At 43.8% G+C, this 21,313-nt stretch overlaps 1 protein-coding gene across 1 annotated transcript in view; it reads right to left on the bottom strand.

The window, feature by feature from the left end:
- MAP2K1 (mitogen-activated protein kinase kinase 1) overlaps window positions 1-21,313 on the bottom strand; it is a 52,947-nt gene that overhangs the window by 19,195 nt on the left and 12,439 nt on the right. Inside the window, exons 2-5 of the mRNA XM_068275020.1 lie at window positions 13,564-13,774; window positions 12,623-12,769; window positions 9,444-9,521; window positions 7,764-7,815 (exon numbers count right to left, since the gene is read on the bottom strand). Coding sequence (XP_068131121.1) covers window positions 7,764-7,815; window positions 9,444-9,521; window positions 12,623-12,769; window positions 13,564-13,774 — 488 coding nt within the window. The remainder of the gene's footprint in view (window positions 1-7,763; window positions 7,816-9,443; window positions 9,522-12,622; window positions 12,770-13,563; window positions 13,775-21,313) is intronic.

Raw genomic sequence — 21,313 nt, 5'->3', positions numbered from 1 at the left:
TTATGCCGCGGGATAGTGGCGTTTTAGCAGGGAATAGAAGCTAAAAAGCAATTTTTAATGTGGCTTCAGATTCTCTTTAACGCACACCACCGATTTTCAAATACATTCAGGTCTGGGGACTGGGATGGCCATTCCACAACGTTGTACTCGTTCCTCTGCATGAATGCCTTAGTGGATTTTGAGCAGTGTTTAGGGTTGTTTTGTTGAAAGATACAGCCCCGGCGCAGCTTCAGCTTTGTCACTGATCCCTGGACATTGGTCTCCAGAATCTGCTGATACTGAGTGGAATCCATGCGTCCCTCCACTTTGACAAGATGCCCAGTCCCTGCACTGGCCACACAGCCCCACAGCATGGATGGAACCATCACCATATTTTACTGTAGGTAGCAGGTGTTTTTCTTGGAATGCTGTGCTGTTTTTTTCTCCATGCATAACACCCCTTGTTATGTTCAAATAACTAAATTTTAGTTTCATTAGTCCATAGCACCTTATTCCAAAACGAAGCTGGCTTGTCCAAATGTGCTTTAGCATACCTCAAGCAGCTCTGTGCTGTGGGAGGAGAAAAGGCTTCCTCTGTATCACTCTTGCATACAGCATCTCCTTGTGTAAAGTGCACAGAATGGTTGAACAATGCACAGTGATCTGCAGCAAGATGATGTTGTAGGTCTTTGGTGCTGGTCTGTGGGTTGACGCTGACTGTTCTCACGATTCGTCGCTTCTGTTTATCCAAGATTTTTCTTGGTCTGCCACTTCGAGCCTTAACTTGAACTGAGCCTGTGGTCTTCCATTTTCTCAATATGTTCCTAACTGTGGGAACAGACAGCTGGAATCTCTGAGACAGCTTTCATTATCCTTCCCCTAAACCATGATGGTGAACAATCTTTATCTCCAGGTCATTTGAGAGTTGTTGTGAGACCCCCATGTTGCTGCTTTTCAGAGAAAATTAAAAAAGGAAAACTTACAATTGACCCCCTTAAATACTCTCTCATAATTGGATTCACCTGTGTATGTGGGACAGGGTTCACTGAGCTTACCAAGCCAATTTGAGTTCTAATAATTAGTTCTAAAGGTTTTGGAATCTATAAAATGACAAATGCCCAAATGTATGCACCTGCCTAATTTTAAACAATTATTGCACACTTTCTGTAAATCTAATAAACTTCATTTCACTTCTCAAATATCACTCTGTGTGTCTCCTATATGATATATTTAACTGACATTTTTTATCAAAATATCCAACAATTTATACAGGAAAATCATGACGATTAACAAGGTTGCCCAAGCTTTAGCATCCCACTCTATAGAATATTTGCTTGTATATCAAGACATTGCTTGCTTATCAAAATTTCATAAAAAAAAATGTTTGCTTGTCTTGCAAAGTGCTCTTAAACTAAGTTACTTGCAATCTAAAGTTTTACTGCATACTTGTTTAGGGCACTGCCTTAGATATAGCAGACCAGAGTTCGAATCTTGGCTGGGAACAGTACCTATTCAGTTAGGAGTCATTAGACAAAGCTTGGTTTACACCAGGGTGTCACGTCCGTTTCTAAATCCAATGCGGCACCCCTGCTGATGCAATTCACATCTGATGCTGATGGGGATTTGGATGCGTTAAGGAAAACTGCAGCCGGCAGCATGTCTTTTTCTCCGCATGCAAATTGGAAGCAGCATATTTATTTTTGTAGGCACATCCAAATTCACATGCAGGGAATCGCTGCGATTCGGCTGCAGTACAAACAGGCCCTAACACTGCAGGGTGACCCACTGATTTGGCACTTGGTGGCTGCAGCTGTCAAGTCCTATACTACCTGTTTGGGTGACACTAAATTCAAATGTGACATCTAGATGCCGCCAGGAAAAAAAAAAAAAAAAAAAAAAAAAAAGTCAGTAAAATCTACCTGAAAGGTTCTAAGCTTTCATTACTCTATAATAAGGTAATTTTGTGCTTTCTGCATCCTTGTTGGAGAGATTCGCCCTTTATCTCAGTCCCAGTAACAGGGAGCAGCTGATTAATTAAAGACAGCTGACATAATATGTAGGACAGGTCATAACACAATATGCAGTCTTGCAAAATCTATGTGTTTATTCAAGCCTCTGCACAAATTGGAAAAATAGGATTCGTGCAGATGACTGAATAGACAGATTCACAAGACTGCGCATGGTGCTCATTGTGCCTGATTTTATGGATCCAGAACCTCAGCCCATTGAGATAAAAAGGCTGCTTTCATATGTGCGTGCATGAAAAAATTCTGAACACCGCTTTAGAATTCTGGACAACATTTCCGAAATCCATAGCCATGCACAACACTGCTACAGGGATTCGGATGCGTGCACACGTGCCATCGTCTGTCTCAGGGCTAGTTCACACTGGGCAATTTTTCAGCGATTTGCTGATCGTAGGCAATCAGCAAAATGCTGCTGCTAATGCAAGTCAATGATAGTGTTCACACTGTAGCGATCGCCAGTGATTAGCGATTTGCTGATTGTGCATGCAGCGATTTTGGAGCGATTGCGTTTTGTGATTCTATAACATTGAAATGCAATCACTCCTAAATCACTTTCCTGTACAGTGAAAAAATAGCTTTTTGCTGATTGCCGGCGATCAGCAAAACGCTACCAAAGCGTCGCGTGTGTGAACTGGCCCTCAGAGATGGATGGCCGGCGGTAGTGTAAACCGGCCCTAACACCTGCCAGATAACTGATGAGCAGATCTAACACAGTCAGTGAAGTGACTGTAATTTGTACGAGAGTCCTTGCTGAGCAAGTGGAACAAGTTCATTCAGCAACCTGGCTACCTCTGTTCCCCCACTGAGTTAATATCGGACTGGAACACAGATTCATAACGAGTTTGTGGTAAGAGCAATGAGATTTGTCTTGGAGCACAATTGCTTTATGTTTGGTGATGCCCATTATAGGCAGGTGCGCGGAACGTCGATGGGCGCCGCCTGCGCACCTGCCTATGCCTGTTTACACCTGGGCCAATGGGAGCGATGCGATGTCTATCCAATGCCGATGTTCAGTCAGCATGTCAAGGTTAGGCTTCGTTTTATTGAGGATGTGCTGGTGGTGTGGAGGGGAGAGGAGGAGGAGTTGGAGCTGTTCATGGAGTGGTTAAATCAGAATCAGCAGAACATCAGCCTTACATATACATGCAGCAATACCGAGATTGCCTTTCTCGACTTGCTTATCAAAAGGGCTGATGGTGAGCTGCATACTACAACCTTCCGCAAGCCCACGGCTGGGAATACTTTCCTCCACGCCACCAGCCATCACCCCCGGCATCTAAAAAAAACGGGATACTGACCGGTCAGTTCCTGCGGATATTCAGGAAATGTTCGTGGGACAACGATTTCCAGGATGAAGCGTCCAAAAGGAGAATGCAGAGTGTCCAAGATTTATTTCCCAATTTAATTCAAATTGGGGTAAGATTCAGGACAGTTTGTCTCGACATTGGTCAATCTTAAAAGTAGATCTTCAGATAGGACCGATAGTTGGCCCATTCCCACAGATGGTGGCTCAGCGAGCACCAAATTTGAGAGACCATCTGGTCCACGTAGACCAACCGCCAAAATCAAACTGGTTGGGTATATGCAGATTTGTGGTAACTGCAATGTATGTGAGTATGCGGTAGTGAGTGGGACATTTGGATCACCAAAACAACAAAAAGTGTGGAAGATTCGCAGTTTCATAAACTGCAACTCAGAATGGGTACTGTACCTCATTGAGTGCCCGTGTCCAATGATTTATGTTGGAATGAGGACAAGGAAATAAAAGACACGGATATCTGAACACATAAGCAATATAAAGTGTGAGAGAAAACCAAATGGAGAATACAGGAGCTCCCTGGCAGAACACTTCTGTGTGCATCATGATGGGTCACTTGCTGGATTTAGATTCAGGGGATTCTACAGATTAACCAATAACAGAAGGGGAGGAGACAGAGAACAGGTACTGTTACAACAGGAATGCAGGTGGATTTACCTGATGAACTCCTTGTCCCCAAATGGGCTGAATCAGGAGTTGGACTATAAAGTCTTTTTGTAAAGTTTATCTGCAGAACTCTCATGTAAGGAAATATGCAGGCATCTGATTTTGTGCAATTAATAAGTGCAGGAAGCAGCGCTGGCTGAGTGAGGTGGACGACCACAGGACAGTGTTCTATATCGTGCACATACTTGCTGGCGAGGGTGGTGAGGAGCGTGGCCTCAGGAAGTCAGAATGGATGCAGCTCCATGCAGTGCTAACAGAGGGCTGAGGAATGAATGCCAGCCCTGAGACGTTGCTGATGTTACTATGGCAGCGGGAGAGGGACTGGCAAAACATCCAGCTAACATGCATAAATACGGCACCTCTGCCCCCCCTTACCTCATACACTCTGATGAAGTCCGCGGTGGGCGGGCGCAACGCGTCAGTGGGTGGGGCTGCAACCTGCAATGTAATCTGAGCGCTCCTACGTTACTGAAGCTCCCAGCCAGAAGGACTCCCGCTACAGAAATAGCACACCACTGCTCCCCGCTGCGGACGCGCGGCTGGGTTGAGAGGTACCGGCAGTTCATGCTTATTAAGGTGAAGTGACTGTAATTTGTACGAGAGTCCTTGTTGAGCAAGTGGAACAAGTTCATTCAGCAACTTGGCTACCTCTGTTCCCCCACTCTGAGTTAATATAGGACTTGGTACCGGTACCAGCATGGATGAGAGGTGTGTGTGGTATGCTGGGCTGTGAATGAGAGGAGCGCTCCGCAGGTCTAATTTTAATTGTTTTTAGAGCGGATGTTGCCCAGTTTTGCATAAATATTTTGATACAATAAAGGGTTTTGATAATTTTGGTATCCCCTGGGTGGTCACAATTTATTTGATTTGTGGATAGTGATTAGTTAATTACTGTGACTTCCCCTATTTTATAAATGTGTGACCTTAAAAAGGGTGAGATAGACAGTGATTGGGTTGGTTTAGATCTAACACAGCTGCCAGGTAACTGATGAATAACTAGAGTCTTGACTTCATAGTATGGCTTCCACTTCCTGACTCACTGGAACAGTATGAGAATACCCATTGATCACCAGGGAGGACAGAAGCTGAAACTTTCCAACTCTATCCAAAAACTTAAAAAAAAAAAAAAAAAACAGAGCTGTGCTTGAAGTGGTCTGAAAGGCAGCATTTCTGCTTTGCTCTAAAATATTCCTCATAACTTGAAAGCTACTATCCCGTAAAAAAAATTCTAGCAGAAAATCACTGCAATGGTTAAACAAACAACTTTGTCCTGCTATTCAGCTTCAAATCTGCACCCAAACTGCAGATAACAGTATCTTTTGTACTTGTTAAACAAATGTATCAACACTGGAATGTAAACAAACACTCTGAGAACCTGTCTCTGCTTCAGGCACACAGTGGTCAGAATAGCTCATTAGAAGATTTTCATATATAATAAAAAGCAGTTATAATAGAAAAAAGAATAAAATGCAATGCCAGCTTTCAGGCAAGAAAAACTACACAACCTGTAATTTGTAAACAGACAATATTACGTGTGCACAAAAGCAAATATGATAAACTGTAGACGTAATAAAAAGTAGGAAAACACAGTTTTATTGAATGTTATGTCAGAGTTTCGGACGACTTTAAAACATATAATCAAGTTACCTTTTACGTAGTTTAAAAGTGAGACATTTTGGAAGCACCATGGCAGGTTATTATACACTACACATATATTTAATACTTGAGATAAGCAAACAAAAAAAACTCAGGGATTAGGGAATTTCCAGATTGAGCAATATATAAGAAAGCTTTGCAGAGTAAGCAACCTGCATCATAAAACATGTACAGTATTTCACAAGATGTGACTGTGTAATAAGATATACAGCACATTACTGGCATCCTGTACTCATAGGCCCCCAGTGACTCCAGTCAGAAGTCCCATATTTATCATTACTTACTAATGAAGTATTGCTTGACCATCTTGTTTTGATGTATAAAGACTAGCACGGTTAAAAAGGTGAGGTGAGAGGGATATGGATATTTATTTCCTTTTAACCACTTGATGACCCAGCCTTTACCCCCCTTAAGGACCAGCGCTGTTTTAGCTGATCTGTGCTGGGTGGACTGTGCAGCCCCCAGCACAGATCAAACACCAGGCAGAGCGACCAGATCGCCCCCCTTTTTTCCCCACTAGGGGGATGATGTGCTGGGGGGGTCTGATCGCTCCTGCCTGCCTGGGTGTTGCGGGGGGGGGGCACCTCAAAGCCCCTCTCCGCTGCGAAATTCCCCCCCTCCCTCTCCTCCCTCCCTTCCCGGGAGATCCGAGGCTGCACAGGAACGGATCTGTCCTGTGCAGCCTCTAACAGGCTCCTGCCTGTCATGTGACAGCGATCCCCGGCCGCTGATTGGCCGGGGATCGCTGATCTGGTACAACGCTGCTACTGTTAGCAGCGTTGTACAAATGTAAACAAAGCGGATTATTTCCGCTTGTGTTTACACTTAGCCTGCGAGCCACGATCGGCGGCCCGCAGGCTATTCACGGAGCCCCCCACCGTGAATTGACAGGAAGCAGCCGCTCGCGCGAGCGGCTGCTTCCTGATTAATTAGCCCGCAGCCGGCGACGCAGAACTGCGTCGCTGGTCCTGCAGCTGCCACTTTGCCGACGCGCGTTATGAGTGCGCAGTCGGCAAGTGGTTAAACAATACCAGTTGCCTGGCTGCCCTGCCGATCTTTCATGCATCAGTAGTGTCTGAATCACACACCTGAAACAAGCATGTGACTAATCCAGTCAGACTTCAGTCAAACATGTGATCTGCATGCTTGTTCTGCATCTATAGCTTAAAGCAGGCTTTCTCAACCAGGGTTCCCTGGAACCCCAGGGTTCCTTGAGCACTCTGCAAGGGTTCCTTGGCATTTTCCCCCATCATGGGGGAAGTATAATAGAGCACATTATAATAGGGGGTACTGTAACAAGAAGCACTAAATTGGGGGCTCAGGAGATAGTATGAGTGGCAGTGTAATAGGGAGTAGTAAAATAAACAGCCACACATACTTTTAAAGACCACGCCTCCTGCAAAATAAATGCAGGGGTTCCTCGAGATCCAAAAATTGTTTGCAGGGGTTCCTCGAGATCCAAAAGATATTTGCAGGGTTCCTCCAGGGGAAAAAGGTTGAGCAAGGCTGGCTTAAAGTATTAGAAGCAGAGGATTAGCAGGACATCCAGGCAATGTGCATTGTTTAAAATGCCTCTATATCCTTTTCACTTCAGGTGAGCTTTAAGTATTGTTTCCATTATGCAATTTTAGTAAAAACTGCTTTTCTGGAAAACTCCTTGTGCATGTGAAAGAATTAGAACAAAAAGAGAGGCAGATAGTCCACTGTGATATTGAATGGCGTTGCTGCCGCACATGGAATTGAGCATTTTCAACTAAGTTCTTTCCAGCATGTCCAATCAACGCATTCAGCCTCTACCCTGAAATCAGTCGAATCATCGATCAGACATGCTTGTTGTGGCAAAGAATTGGATGGTCGACTGGGCCTCAAAAATCAGTACAAGGCCACCATAAGGGGCTTGGAAGAAAAGCGGTATTCATGAGTTAGAACTTGCACTTTGGAAAAAGTACAGATCATTGCAGGTGCTCGTAACTGTTAAAAATATGGAGACATAGTATAAACTGTATGTGTGTTTGTGTGTGTATAAGCTTTCTTTTACAAACAAAATGTTGAACCTTTTTCATTGCATAATTCCAACAGACATTGAAAGTACTTATCTGTATGAGGAGCTTCCTCACCTCTGTGCATTATTTTATGTTTCTCTCGGAGATAGGTCAGACCCTTTATCACCTGTTGAATAGAAATACAAGAAGAAGAACATTTACCATTTTCCACCTACAAAACAACCACCACCATTACCTGTGTGCTGCGTACATTACTGAAATGTCTGTTAATAGGAGCACATCTTGTGACACCCCTGACAAAGCACATAGGAGCACATTGCACCCCTGACAAAACCCACTTAACGACCAGCCAACGCCGATAGGCGGCGGCCGGTCACATGTGGGATTCCAGTTTCCTGTCAGTTCACGGCGGGGGGCTCCGTGAACAGTCTGCAAGCCTCCAATCGCAGGCTAAATGTAAACACCTGGGGGAAGAAATCTCCGGTGTTTACATCGTACAGCGCTGCTGTAAAGGAGATCGGCGAACCCCGGCCTCTGATTGGCCGGGGATCGCCGGCATCTGATAGGCTGAAGCCTATCTGAGGCGGTACAGGACTGATCGCTGTCCTGTACCGCCCATAGAAAGAAGGAGAGGGAGGGGGGGGAAATAGCGCTGCGGAGGGGAGCGTTGGGGAGCCCCCTCCGTCCGCTAGGCACAGCAATCCGGCGGCGATCAGACCCCCCCCCCCCCCCCCCCCCCGAGCAGGACATCCCCCTAGTGGGGAAAAAAAGGGAGGAAGTCTGATCGCCCTGCCTATTACCTGATCTGTGCTCGGGGGCTGAAGAGCCCATGCAGCACAGATCATCCAAATGTCAGCCGGTCCTTAAGTAGTTAAAAGTTACTGTACATGAGACCACTCTACAAAAAAAAAAAAAAATATGCTTTACTGATCTGAGGCTTCTTCCAGCCCCTAGAAGTCTCTCTGTCCAGCGCCATAGTTCCGCCATGCTTCGGACTGCCGCTGTCCCCTCCATAAGATCCCAACGTGCAGCTGGGTTGTGTTCTTCTGCGCATGCACGTGCGTGATTGCGCTTCCATTGCCAGGAGTGCTCTGCAATTACACAGTTCACAAAGACTAACTGCGGGAATGCGATCACAAAAGGTGGGTGGCGTGCATGCGCAGAAGACCAGCTGCACATTGGGATCTTATGGAAGGGACAACGGCAGCCAGAAGCACGGTAGTACTTCAGCAAAACTTCTAGAGGCTGGAGGAAGCCCCAGGTGAGTAATGCTTTTATTTTTTAGGGTGGCCTCATGTATCCTTTAAGGGGAACCTGAAGGGAGAGGTATATGGAAGATGCCATATTTCTTTCCTTTTAAGCAATCTTTGTTGCACTGCATAAGCAGTAGCACTGACCCAGTCAGGGTTCGTGTAGAAAGAGTCGGATAGGGTCTGTGCTACTGTGCAGGCCCAGAGGATTTACTCTTGTGGAATAGTGCGGACCTATTAAGTCTTTGGCGGAAAAAGCAGAGCCCAATTGGTTCCATGCTACTGTGCATGGGCAAGCCATCGACATCAGCTTGTTGACTGTTCTGAGGAGGAAAAGAGCTGGAACAGGCCAGTGGAAGAGGACAGGGGGAGCCTACAGATTATCCAGAAAGAACCTTCCTATTGCGGTATTACAGGTACACTTTAATTTTCAACGGTAAATAGGACACAAAGTACAAGTCTGTAGGCTATATAAATTTTAATGTGATGTGGTTTTGATCCTCAGTCTATGAAGCATGGATGGGTGCAGATGTGCAACACTTACTGCAATGCTGACTTTTCCCAAAATCTTTTCAGGGATTTTTCCTGCTTTCTTCAATACCTGATCAAGTGACCCGCCATCCTAGGGAAACAGAAAAAGAGATAAAATAACCCACAGTCTTACTGTGTCATGACAAAAGTCTCTATCCTGAGCAGTGGTGTGAGTGTGCAAAGCAATCATCTACTTCTACTCTCCTTATCCCATCCCTCCCCAGTCACTATTTCTGCGCTCTGGTCGATCAGCCCTTGCAGCAAACAAATTGATGCATTCTGTGACATTTCTATCTAAGTAACTATTTACAGATTCCTGCATATTGTACATTTAAAATGTCCTTCAAATAAGCTGCATTCTTTTGAACAGCGAGGAGAGCGCCGGCGCATACCACTAAGGCTGCATCTGAAATGACCACCAGCTCAGTGTGAAGCACCTAAATAGATTTTCTGCACACTTTGCATTCAATTCAGATGCAAATCATATGCAAATCTGCTACTACTTATTATGCAAACAGTAAACTCAGGAGGAGGGGCTGGGAGCAGCTAACCTGACAGTTACATAGTAAAAAAAAAAAAAAGTGTGGGGGGGGGGGGGGGGGGGGGAAGGCTGCGCGTCCCTAAACACATGTTGCAATTTAATGGTTAATCGCACAGGCATACACTGCCTCAGCCAGACTGAAAAATGCATGCCCTGCATCCTAGACAAGTGCTAACATTCATGATGTTTATATAAATTGCAACATTGAATTGCAACATGTGTTTAGGGACGCGCAGCCTTTCCCCCCACCTTTTTTTTTTTTTTTTTTTTAAAGCTGCATTCTTTAACCAAAGCGCTGACAACAGTTTTCATGGAGAAGTTCGTAAAACCACTTCTACCAGATTTTGTTTTAGGTTGTATTTTCAATTAAGGCTTGCACACAGCAGAAATGCATGTATGCTCACACAAAGATCTTTAAAAGAGACCCTGAACAGAGGTGAAAATAAAAGCAAAGTTGGGCTTACCTGGGACTTCCTCCAGCCCCCTGTAGCCCACAAAATCCCTTGGCATCCTCTGGGTCCCCTCCGAGGTCCCACTGGCAGCTCCAGTAGCTATGCGACTTCAGTCACGCATGCGAGGCCCATCCAGGAACCCGCAGTGCCATTGTGGCTGTCGCCGCATGGGTCCTGTGCATGCTGGTACTCAATAGACTGAACCGTGCATGCACAAAACCCTTACGGCAATGTGATGACGCACTGATGCTGAAGTCGCTAGGTTTATGGAGTCGCCAGTGGGACCACGGAGGGGACCCAGAGGACACCGAGGGACTTCGAAGGCTAAAGAGGGCTAGAGGAAGCCCCAGTTAAGTCCAGATTTGCTTTTTGTACCGCTGCTCAGGGTCCTTTTAAGTAGTATGAGGTTTTTGTTGTCAAACAGTGCTTTGCAAGTCAAACAAAAAAGTCTTAAAGGAGTTGTCAGGGGAAATAAAGTAAAATGAATGGTACTTACCAGGGGCTTCTCCAGCCCCAAGCTCTTGCGCAGTCCGCTCCGGCCCACGTGGTGGTGATTGCCAGCGCCGATCGCGCAGGCACAGTACAGAGCGACCTCCAGGTCGCTCTGACGTCATCGCCGGGGACCAGGTCGGAGCTCCGGCAAACGGCTGCGGGAAGAGCTGCGGCGAGGGAGGTCCTGGGAGCTTGGGGCTGGAGGAAACCCCCGGTAAGTACCATTCATTTTACTTTATTTCCCCTGACAACTTCTTTAAGGCTCAAACACACTATCTTAAAGGACAACTGTAGTGAGAAGACTATGGATTAATGGTGATTCTTGGTGGTTGAACTCCCAGCCGCCAAGATTCTGCAATGAGAGAGACCATGAGCCCAATAGTGCAGTATCGTTTGGATATATCGGCGAGGATAGTGTAGTGGTTTGTATTCACAAGGGTGGGTTGCACTCCTGAAACCACTGACAGAGGCTACGGGAAATTGACTATTCCCGCTCGGTATCCAAGGTCTGCTGTGCAGGTACTGGTCAGCTGCTCTCCTTGGGTTATTGTGACAAAAGGTGTCCAATACTGAACCCTGAAGGGTAGAACTAATGCTAAAATGAAGAAGCGCCCAAAGATATATTAGTACACAGGTGAAAGGCACCCACACCCGTGACTACTGCAAACTTAGGCACTTGTTGTTAACCTGAGGAAGCGGGCCAGCACCCATGAAACTTATTGTGCATCATTAAAACGTTATACCTACCCATGTGGTTTGTTCTTTTATGGAGGTCAGATTTATCTACTCCTATATTGTGTAATTTAGAGATTAGAATATATCTTTGGGCTGCTTCGATAGTTCCGTTTAGAAGAATATGGAGGCTGACATATTTATTTCTTCTTAAAACAATACTAGTTGCCTGGCAGTCCTGATGTATTTGGCTGCAGTAGTGTCTGAATCACACCAGAAACAAGCATGAAGCTACTCGTCAGATCTGACAGTAATGTCATAAACACCTGATCTGCTGCATGCTTCTTCAGGGTCTATAGCTAAAAGTGTAACAGGCAGAGGATCAGCAGGATAGCCAGGCAACTGGTATTGCTTACTAGGAAATAAATATGGCAGCCTCCACAACCCTCTCACTACAGTCGGCCTATAACAGTAGGTCTCTGATGATAATGCAGTGTGTGCACAACAGTCTCCCGCCAAGCCAGCAATCCACAGAGTGGATCAATTCAGCAAAACAATTATTGTCTTTGTTGTCCCTGCCTATCCTGACCACCACATGATGTCACACCTACGCCACTCCCCCTGCACTGCAGGCTAAATACGAATCTGTGCAGTCTTGGCCCGGTGACTTCACTCTAATGCTGGGAATACACGATGCGTTTTTGCGTTCGTTTTTGCCGTCGTTTTCGCTTTCGATCGATTCTACTCTCGATTCACTGCTCGATTCCCCTCTCGATTCCTTATCTTTTCTTATCAATTACATTCACTTGAATGAGGAGAATCGAAACGAAAGTAGAATCGACCAGATCCAACAGGTTGGAATTTATCTATCGAACCCATCTATCTAAAGTAAAAACTTAACGTGTATTCCCAGCATAAGGATTAAGCCTCAATCCCCTTTGGGCGACATCCATCTAGCCCGTGTACAAACCCTTAAACTGCTTTCAGTGTTACTCCTGATCCGCTTTTCACACTCAGCCACGATTCTTTTCTCACCATGTGTTCCATGCAGATACTGATCTCTCCATCGCTGTAGAAGGCTCCGTAGAAGCCCACGATGTATGGGGAGTTACACTCATGCAGGACCTGCAGTTCTCGGATAATCTGATTTCGGATTGCAGGTTTTATCTCCAGGTGAATCAACTGCAAGAAGAAGTCATAGTAAGAAAATAATGACATACTAAAATGGTGAAATTCCACATGTATGACACTTTAGTCTACTTATTAGAGCAAAGGTCCTTTAGAACATCAGGTAGTCAACAGATATCTACTGTTTCAGCTGACCAAAATGTCAACTCTATAGATACCTAAAACCCCTCTCCATGCTCAGTTTTGATTGTCACTCTGCTTTTATGAAACTATTCCAAGGTTGAGCGAGGCAGGGGCTCGGCAAAATAAGAAGCATTAAAGGGGACTTAAAAATGACTCTGGGGGATACTTACCACGGGAGGGGGAAGCCTCTGGATCTTAACAAGGCTTTCCCCTGCCCTCCTCCGCCCCTTCGTTAGCCTGCCCGGGTCCCCCGAAGTGCGGCGAGCTAATATTTAGCTAACGCAATCCTGCACAGGCGCTCTAGCTCTTCCTTCGGGTTAAAGGCGGAAATAGCCGAACCTGATCAATCCACTCTACTGCACACTTTTGCGCCTGCGCAGTAGAGTGGATACGATCGGGCTTAGCTATTTCTGCCTAGCCTAAACAAAGAGCAACTACTGCACCTGCACTGGATCCTGGAGAGGTAAATCCTCTCGTCAGGCTTGTCGGGGGAGCCAGCGGATTGCCCTAAGCTGCAGGGGACGGGGAAGCCTCATTGGGACACTGAGGCTTCCCCCAGCCCAGTAAGTATTTTTTTTTTTTTAAGTACAGTCTCTAAAGAAAAAAAACATTACTCACAGTCTACAATTACGAATAAAATTCAAGTACAACATCAACAAAATTACCTTTCTAGCCATGATTAAGCTGGTTGGTTTGTGTGAGACCTTGAAGACAACACCACCATTGCCAGCTCCAAGTTCAGAAACCTTTTCAAAGTCATCATCCTTCAACTCGCCAACCTTCTGCTTCTGAGTAAGAAAAGCCTCCAGCCGCTTCCTCTGCTGTTCATCCAATTCCAGCTCCTCTAACTTCTTCTGGAGGGCCTCAAGATTTGTCCTGCATAGACAAGAGAACACGACAGAAAGAAGGAAATAAGTAGTAAAGACAGTGGGACACTGGTATATTATATAAAAAAATAGCTAGAAGGAAAAACGCCCACTCCCAGAGAGGTGACATCAGAAGGAGGACAGGTCACTATGATTGAGTATTTTTTTTTTCTTCAAAACAGGTGTTTGGAGCTTCCATGCCATCACTCACCTGCCAGCCTACAATACTGTACAAATGTACATGCCAGTTTGCTGTGAGAATCACTGAATAAAGTATACTGCACAGGTTGGTACTCGACATTTCTCCCTTTATTTTACTGCAGATGATGGCACATCGATGCAATAAACACATTTAGGTATGGTCTCTGATATTTTAAAGGTGACCACTGGAGACTGCCACCACTCTAAATTTTTATAAACATTTTGGCCCGCATCTTAGGCTTTGTTTTGGCTCTTGGCCTCTTGTGTGATTTGGTTTGACACCCGTGGTATATAGCTAAAAGTATTACCAGCAAAGGATCAGCAGGATAGCCAGGCAATTTGCATTGTTTAAAAGCAAATAAATATGGCAGCCTCCATATTCCTCTCAATTCAGGTCTCCTTTACTGCTTTAAAATGGGGGGGGGGGGGGGGGGGGGAATAGGCAGCTTAGCCCACTGATATCACACTCTAGCCTTTGAACCAATGCAGAAGTTGGAACTGGGTCTAGTTGCATGGGAGTACCAGCCAAACCCTCATCCTGAAGTTTGTTTGGGGCATCAGTAAGTGTTTTGTTTGTTGTGTTCTAGAGCTTGGCAAGTATTGGTACACATTATACAATGTTTTGAACCAGTGATTGGTTATCCAATCTACCAAAATTGACTAGTGTAAGCCTAGTTTTGCATTGTTTGCGGAGTTCAGGTGTGCTCTGACTATTTTTGCTTGAGGAAGTGATGCATTTTATAGCATAAGAAAAGTATTACAGTTTTGGATCTGTAACAGGAACAGGAAAAACATCAACTCCAAATGTCACACTTCTGAGAAACATAGTAGCCATTATTCACAATGAACAAGGCATTCATCACTTCCTTTGGTTGAAAGAAGTTGTTTCCAGCTGCTAAAATGAATCTGAATTAGCGACTGCAGAGTTTGCTGCAGCTTACAATAAAAAAATAAAAAAAAATCAATAAAAAAAAAAATTAAAATAAAAACACATGCCAAGTACGTATATACTGGGCACGTTTGCTGGTTAATTTAAATCCTTGATGACTCACATAAGGAATAAGGAAAAGGAGTGTAACATTTTATAAGATAATGCAGCTGGGCTGCCTGCCATTCTCCTCCAGGGCCAGCTGTAAGTGGCTGGTACCCAGGTCTAAGCCACTAAACATTTTATGCACTATACCGGACACACCATCCTTTGCACCAGCTTACAAAAATTTAACTCTGTTACTGCACAAAAGGTTCTTAATTTGGGGCTAAACAAGAACCTTAAATGATGCCTGAAGTGAGAAGGATATGGAGGTTGTGCTGCTGAAAATACATGTAAACACATAGAAATAAGAAGTATGCTTCTTCCAGAGTAAAATGAGCCATAAATTACCTTTCTCCTATGTTGCTGTCACTTAGGTTGTATAAATCTGACAGAACCGACAGGTTTTGAACTAGCCCATCTCCTCATAAGGGGTTCTCAGGGTTTTCTTTATTTTCATAAGGACTTCGTGAATGGCAGTTGCTCTGTCCAACTGCCAAAACATGTGCAGTGAACAGGGAGGCAGTATCTTTATAGAAATCATTTTCAGGGAATGTCTTTATAAACAATAAAGGCCATGCTTGCTGAGAATCCAAGATGCACTAGTACAAAACCTGTCGGTTCTGTCAGATTTCTACTACCTACTGTAAGTGCCGGCAACATAGGAGAAAAGTAATCATGGCTCATTTTACTCTAGAAGAAACATACTTTTTATTTGTATAGGTTTACATGTATTTTATATTTTACAATTTTTCGCGGTAGTGGTCCTTTAAATACTTTTAGCCATAGACCCTGAACAAGCATGCAGATCAGTTGTACCGGTGTATGACAAAACTCAGACAAGAATAGCTGCATGCTTGTTTTAGGTGTGCAATTCAGACACTGCTGCAGCCAGAATGAAAGGAAAGCAGTTAAAAGGTCTTTTAAAAGGAAGCTCCACTTTTTGGGAGAAAACTCAGGTTTCTCAGTGCAGGGACTGACAGCAAATATGTAAGCTTATTTACTTTGTTTTATGTACATATAAAAGACAGTCATTCCACAATTGGCAGATAGGAGGGTCACAGTTAAGGTTCGTACACACACTGGAGTAAACTTGGCCAAGGCGGCCACTACACACCGCCTGTGCTGAGATTCTTGTGTGTGTAGAGCAGCCCCCGACCCTCCCCGATGCGTAGGCCAACTTGCCAAATCTCCTCAGTCGACTACTGTTCATTCAACTATCGTTCTCCCTCCTTACCCCTCACACTCCATTGTGCCAGAGTTTGATTTAATGCACTTGGCTGAAACTGCCAAACCCACAAATTAGAAGGGGAGTCCCCTTGTATTTGGCCTTGCAGAGGATAAGTATTGTTAATAAGCAGTTTGAGTGAAAATTGCTAGACAGACAGTCAAGAAGTTTTGAATCAAGATACCATTTATTGGTCAACTTTGAAAGATGAAATAAGTAAGCTTTCCGTCAATAAACCACCCCAGACCCTAGAGCCTTTGTATACAGGAGGACATTAGTGTGATCACTAATAATGGGAAGGTTCCTTCATACCACCCTTACGGCTCTCTCCTGGCAAGATTCACGATTCAATTCCAGTGGTGTTGCCATTCCCAACTCTGCATAACCAGGAAGGTGTCACCATTTCTTATTTCAGCGTAGGGTGATCATCATGACACTACCAAGCCTTCATCAAGCACCCAGGAAGGTGAACCAAGATGTTACAGTGCCGAAAAAGGAAGTCGAGTCAAATCTTGGATTGAGAGTAACTTGGTGTAGGAGTGCTTAGCAAGATAAGCAAAAACTTTTATGGAATTCTGATTTAAGGAAGAACGTATACACACATCACTTCATCACAACTGAGAAGATGGTTCTTCTTCCTTTAATGCTGCAGGATTGTACTTAATCTGAGTGTCGGGGCTGGAGAATGTCACATTTCTGTGAAATCTTCAAAAGTAAGCAAACGCAACTGTCATTGGATTAGTTCCCTGTTAACAGCACAGAAAAAAAGTGGCTAGAGTGAGCCAACAGATGGCAAGGATTCTGTTATTGTGAAAGTCTTAATAATTTTTACTTTAAACAGCACATTACATGTCTATAAAGGTTTTAGAATTGTGGAACGAATCATCTGAGTTTCCGTTAATTTTTATGGGGAAATTTGCTTTGATATAAGAGTGCTTTGGATTACAAGCAGGTTTCCAGAACAAATTATGCTCGCAAACCAAGGTTCCACTCTAATGGGGTGGACTGCCAGGCTGTGCACTGTGAAGGGGCTTGTGTGAATCATAAGACTGATCAAGAAGAGCTACAGATCCTCTAACAAGTTAAAAAAAAAATGTATTGCATATGAACTGCTTTCAACTGCATATTAAGCCTGGAGCTCTACTTTAATGTAGGTTGTGTATTATCCGCATATTTTGCAGAGCACTTCAATTCTTCACTAATCTTTATTAGACTGCAGTGTTATATCACATATGGGTCATGTTTTTTCTTTTCCTCTATCCTTCCTCCTCTGCTCATGTATGGAATTGCAAAGTGGGTAGAGCGTGGGTACAGTGTGGGCTCCGCATCCACCCCCTCACTCCTGTCACAACAGTACACCCATTCACTCATAGTGACTTTGTATTTTATCTTTTATACCTGCTTTCAACACAATCTTTTCTTCCTCTTATAGTCACTTTATTAAATGCATGTGTTCTGTCACGCCATATACGGGCACCGCAATTTTTATTTAACGTGTAAAATTTGGTAATTTACAGCACCAAAGTACAAAACTGAAATCATACTCATTTTTTATTTGTGTACAGAAAGCGGAGTGTTAATGGTTTCTGTAGGTGGAGAGATAATTTCAGAGTATTATTTATAAGGATTCTGCTCTTTAGAAATGGCCGTGTTACTAAGCAACCAGAAATAACAAGTACATCCGTACACCACAGACCCCCAGTCAACAGCACCTCCCCCCTTTCTGCTGTCACGGCTTGAAACACGCATCTCACTGCTCTTACGTATTACCAGCCTCCTCTTGAAAAATAAAACTACAGACAAGGCAGTTTCCCTTATGAAAAAAACAAACAAAAAAAAAACCCCTCACATTGAGCTTTGTATAAGTCATATCACACAGCTAGCAATTATTTTAGGACCCTTCATACTCCCCTTTATTTTGCTCCTAAAGAAAAACTTAAGTTCAAGAAGTGTTGAACTGCCAGAGTAAAGAAGAGTTGGATGTGAAAGGATCCTGTTAATCAATAGCATCTGTTCACACTGCTCTGTTCAAATTGATCCATTTTCTGGATCCACTTGATCTGTCACGTTGACCACACGCTAACGTAGGGTCGCGGACTAATGCCCAATGAAAACTGATTTGTTTCACGGATCATTTTTTTTTATCCATGCGGTGTGAACCGGCCCTTACTGTAAATCCTTGCAAACAAGCCCATTTACCCACAAGCTGACCCCAATTTTATTTAATATAGGGCTGGCAATTTTGGCATTGGTTCCGCTACATTATGCTAGCATTGGCAGTACTTTTGTCATATGTCCCCTCATTTTTGATGAGCTGCAACTGACCCTGTAATGATATCCTTTCCTTCCTGACACCCAACTCTAACCCTCCCCCTAAACATGAACCCCTTCCTTATGCCTAACCCTGACCAATAAAATTGGAGTAAAAAGTGGGGTGTTGCTGTGGAGTTGGTACAAAAATAAAAAAAATCATCCGACTCCAACTCAGACTCCTCAGCTTATGACACCATCGACTTCAGGTACCCAAAATTGCTCTGACTTCTCGACTCCGGCTACACAGGCCTTGCAGGGCTATAGAGTGGGTACAAAAATCACCCAAGTCAAACTCCTCAGTTTATGACACCCCCGACTGACTCCAGGTACCAAAACTTGCTCCGACTTCACTACTCTGACATACTCCAATAGAGCAAGGTTGCTACACCAGTTGTGTGACATCTCTTCATTGGAATGGCTTGCTGATATGTCCCCATTTTTAACCCAATTTTCAGGTCTGAAATGATCAGTTTATCCGTGAGTATATATCAACAAAACATTTATAAAGCGTTTTTCTCCCCATAGCACCCAAAGCGCACAGCTTCTCTCAGATCAGTACATAGTTGTGGTTTGTGATACGTTACAGTTATGGGATTATAAAATGCCAGACTAAACCCGCCTCACAGATCTCATGGCTGATGTATGAACATGATCATGCATGTAAACCTGAGCAATAAAGCAATCAAAAGGAGTAGATAATGATAAAAGTACATCAGAGGTTACCTTGATGAAGTTTTTCGCCTTCAGCCTGCAATAGTGTGCAGTATGGCAAGATCATATTCAATAGAAATAAATGGGAAAATGTGTGCAAGTGAAGAGGAACTCTTTTCAGAGGCAATGAGGGGTGATGTGGAGCTAGGTACAGCACTGCTAGTTAGGCTGCACATGGTAGTCTGGCAGGCACCTCTAGCTGACCCACCATCTGCAGACTAGCCCATAAACCCTGCAAAGCAATGCTTGTTAAATGCATTTGGCCGGCAGTGTGATATCACTGCCACGGTTGTCCAGGTTTTCAGACGCTACCCTCGTGCTTGACTGAAAAGAAGCCATTCTGGTAGATCAGGTTTTTGACCCAGAAAGATCTCAGTTTCTGATATATATATATATATATATATATATATTATATATATAAAAAAGTGTCGGCTGTTTCAGCCAACCAAAGTACTTTGTCTATGGGTTTCTTGAGTGACATTTACAAGGAAATGCATAGGCTTTCTATTGTTAGACACTGAAGAAAAGGACATCTGCAGTTGTATGCGTTTTGTATATAATGCAGGTAAACTTTCCTTGACTGAAATCTTGGTACTGTCATTCTAAATGAGGTTTCAGTACTTAGTGAGTCATTGATACAAAAATAGGTAGGCTGATGATATATTGTATAGTGAAGATAAGAGAGCAGGACAGTTAAGGCATGATCAGTTATACAGAATCTAAGCAATGTCTGTACCATTTTTCTTTCATGATAGGTTCTCCTTAAAAAGAACCTAAACTGAGAAGGATGTGGATTTTTCCTTTTAAAATAATGCCAGTTGCCTGACACTCCTGTTGACCCTGTGTTTCTAATACTTTTAGTCACAGCCCCTGAACGAGCATGCAGATCAGGTGCTCTGACTGAAGCCAAATTGGATTAGCTGTATGCTTGTTTCAGGTCTGTGATTTAGCTACTGCTGCATCCAAAGATCAGCAGGACTGTCAGGCAACTGGTATTGTTTAAAAGGAAACATCCATATCCCTTAGGTTCCCTTTAAAGGACACCTGAAGTGAGAGGGATATGGAGGCTGCCATAGTTTTATCTTTTTAAACAATACCAATTTCCTGGCAGCCCTTCTTATCTATTTGGCTTTAGTAGTGCCTGAATAACACCAGAAACAAGCATACAGCTAATCTTGTCAGATTTAACAATAATGTCAAACACCTGATCTGCTGCAGCTTATTCAGGATTTATGGCTAAGCATTATGCTGGGAATACACGGTTCGTTGAGGTGATTAGATGGTTCGATAATTTCTGACACGTCCGATCTCCTTTTCGATCCTTTCACAGCTCGATTTCTGATAGAAGTGAATAGAAAAAAGATAACAAAAACGAGCGGAAGATAAGAGAATCGACTGCAGAATCGAGCAGCAAAGACGATTGAGAGGAGAATCTAGAGCCAGAAACGAACAGTGTATTCCCAGCATTAGAAGCAGAGGATCAGGATAGCCAGGCAACTGGTATTGCTTAAAGTTTACCAGAGCGGTTGTAAAAAAAAAAAAAAAAAAAAAATTAGATTTGATACTCTCCTGCGGCTTCCTCCAACAGCATTAACATGTCCGAGTCCCACGCAGTTTCCCTGAGGTCTGCTGTTCAGCCGCGCCACGATCAGCCCCAGTTGGGTCCAGTCTGAATCTTCTGCGCATGCATGGACCTCCCGCGCATGCGCAGTAGATCCGGACTGACAAGTATAGCCCTGGCCCTGAGCCTCCATGATCGCACTCCCGTGGCTAGTAGGATTCTGCGCCAGTGCAGTAAGGTAAGTCTTTTGGCCCAATCAGGGATTTTACTGGGGTTGGTAATTAAACAGAAAAAGGCAATGTGTTTGTATCCTGATCACAGACTTCACCAAAATAATATGTAGTGAAAAAAAAAAAGGTACAAAATTTTATTTATATAATAATTAATGAATATTAAATAGATTTATACATGGACATCTAAAGGTTAGACAGCACCCCTTCTAAAACTAGTAAAATAATAAGGAAACATCTCCTGACTTTAGTACATTGTCACAGAATACCATGAA

This window comes from Hyperolius riggenbachi, chromosome 3 (assembly GCF_040937935.1).
Source record: "Hyperolius riggenbachi isolate aHypRig1 chromosome 3, aHypRig1.pri, whole genome shotgun sequence".
Lineage (NCBI taxonomy): Eukaryota > Metazoa > Chordata > Amphibia > Anura > Hyperoliidae > Hyperolius > Hyperolius riggenbachi.
This window is presented reverse-complemented; position numbering and strand designations above follow the sequence as displayed.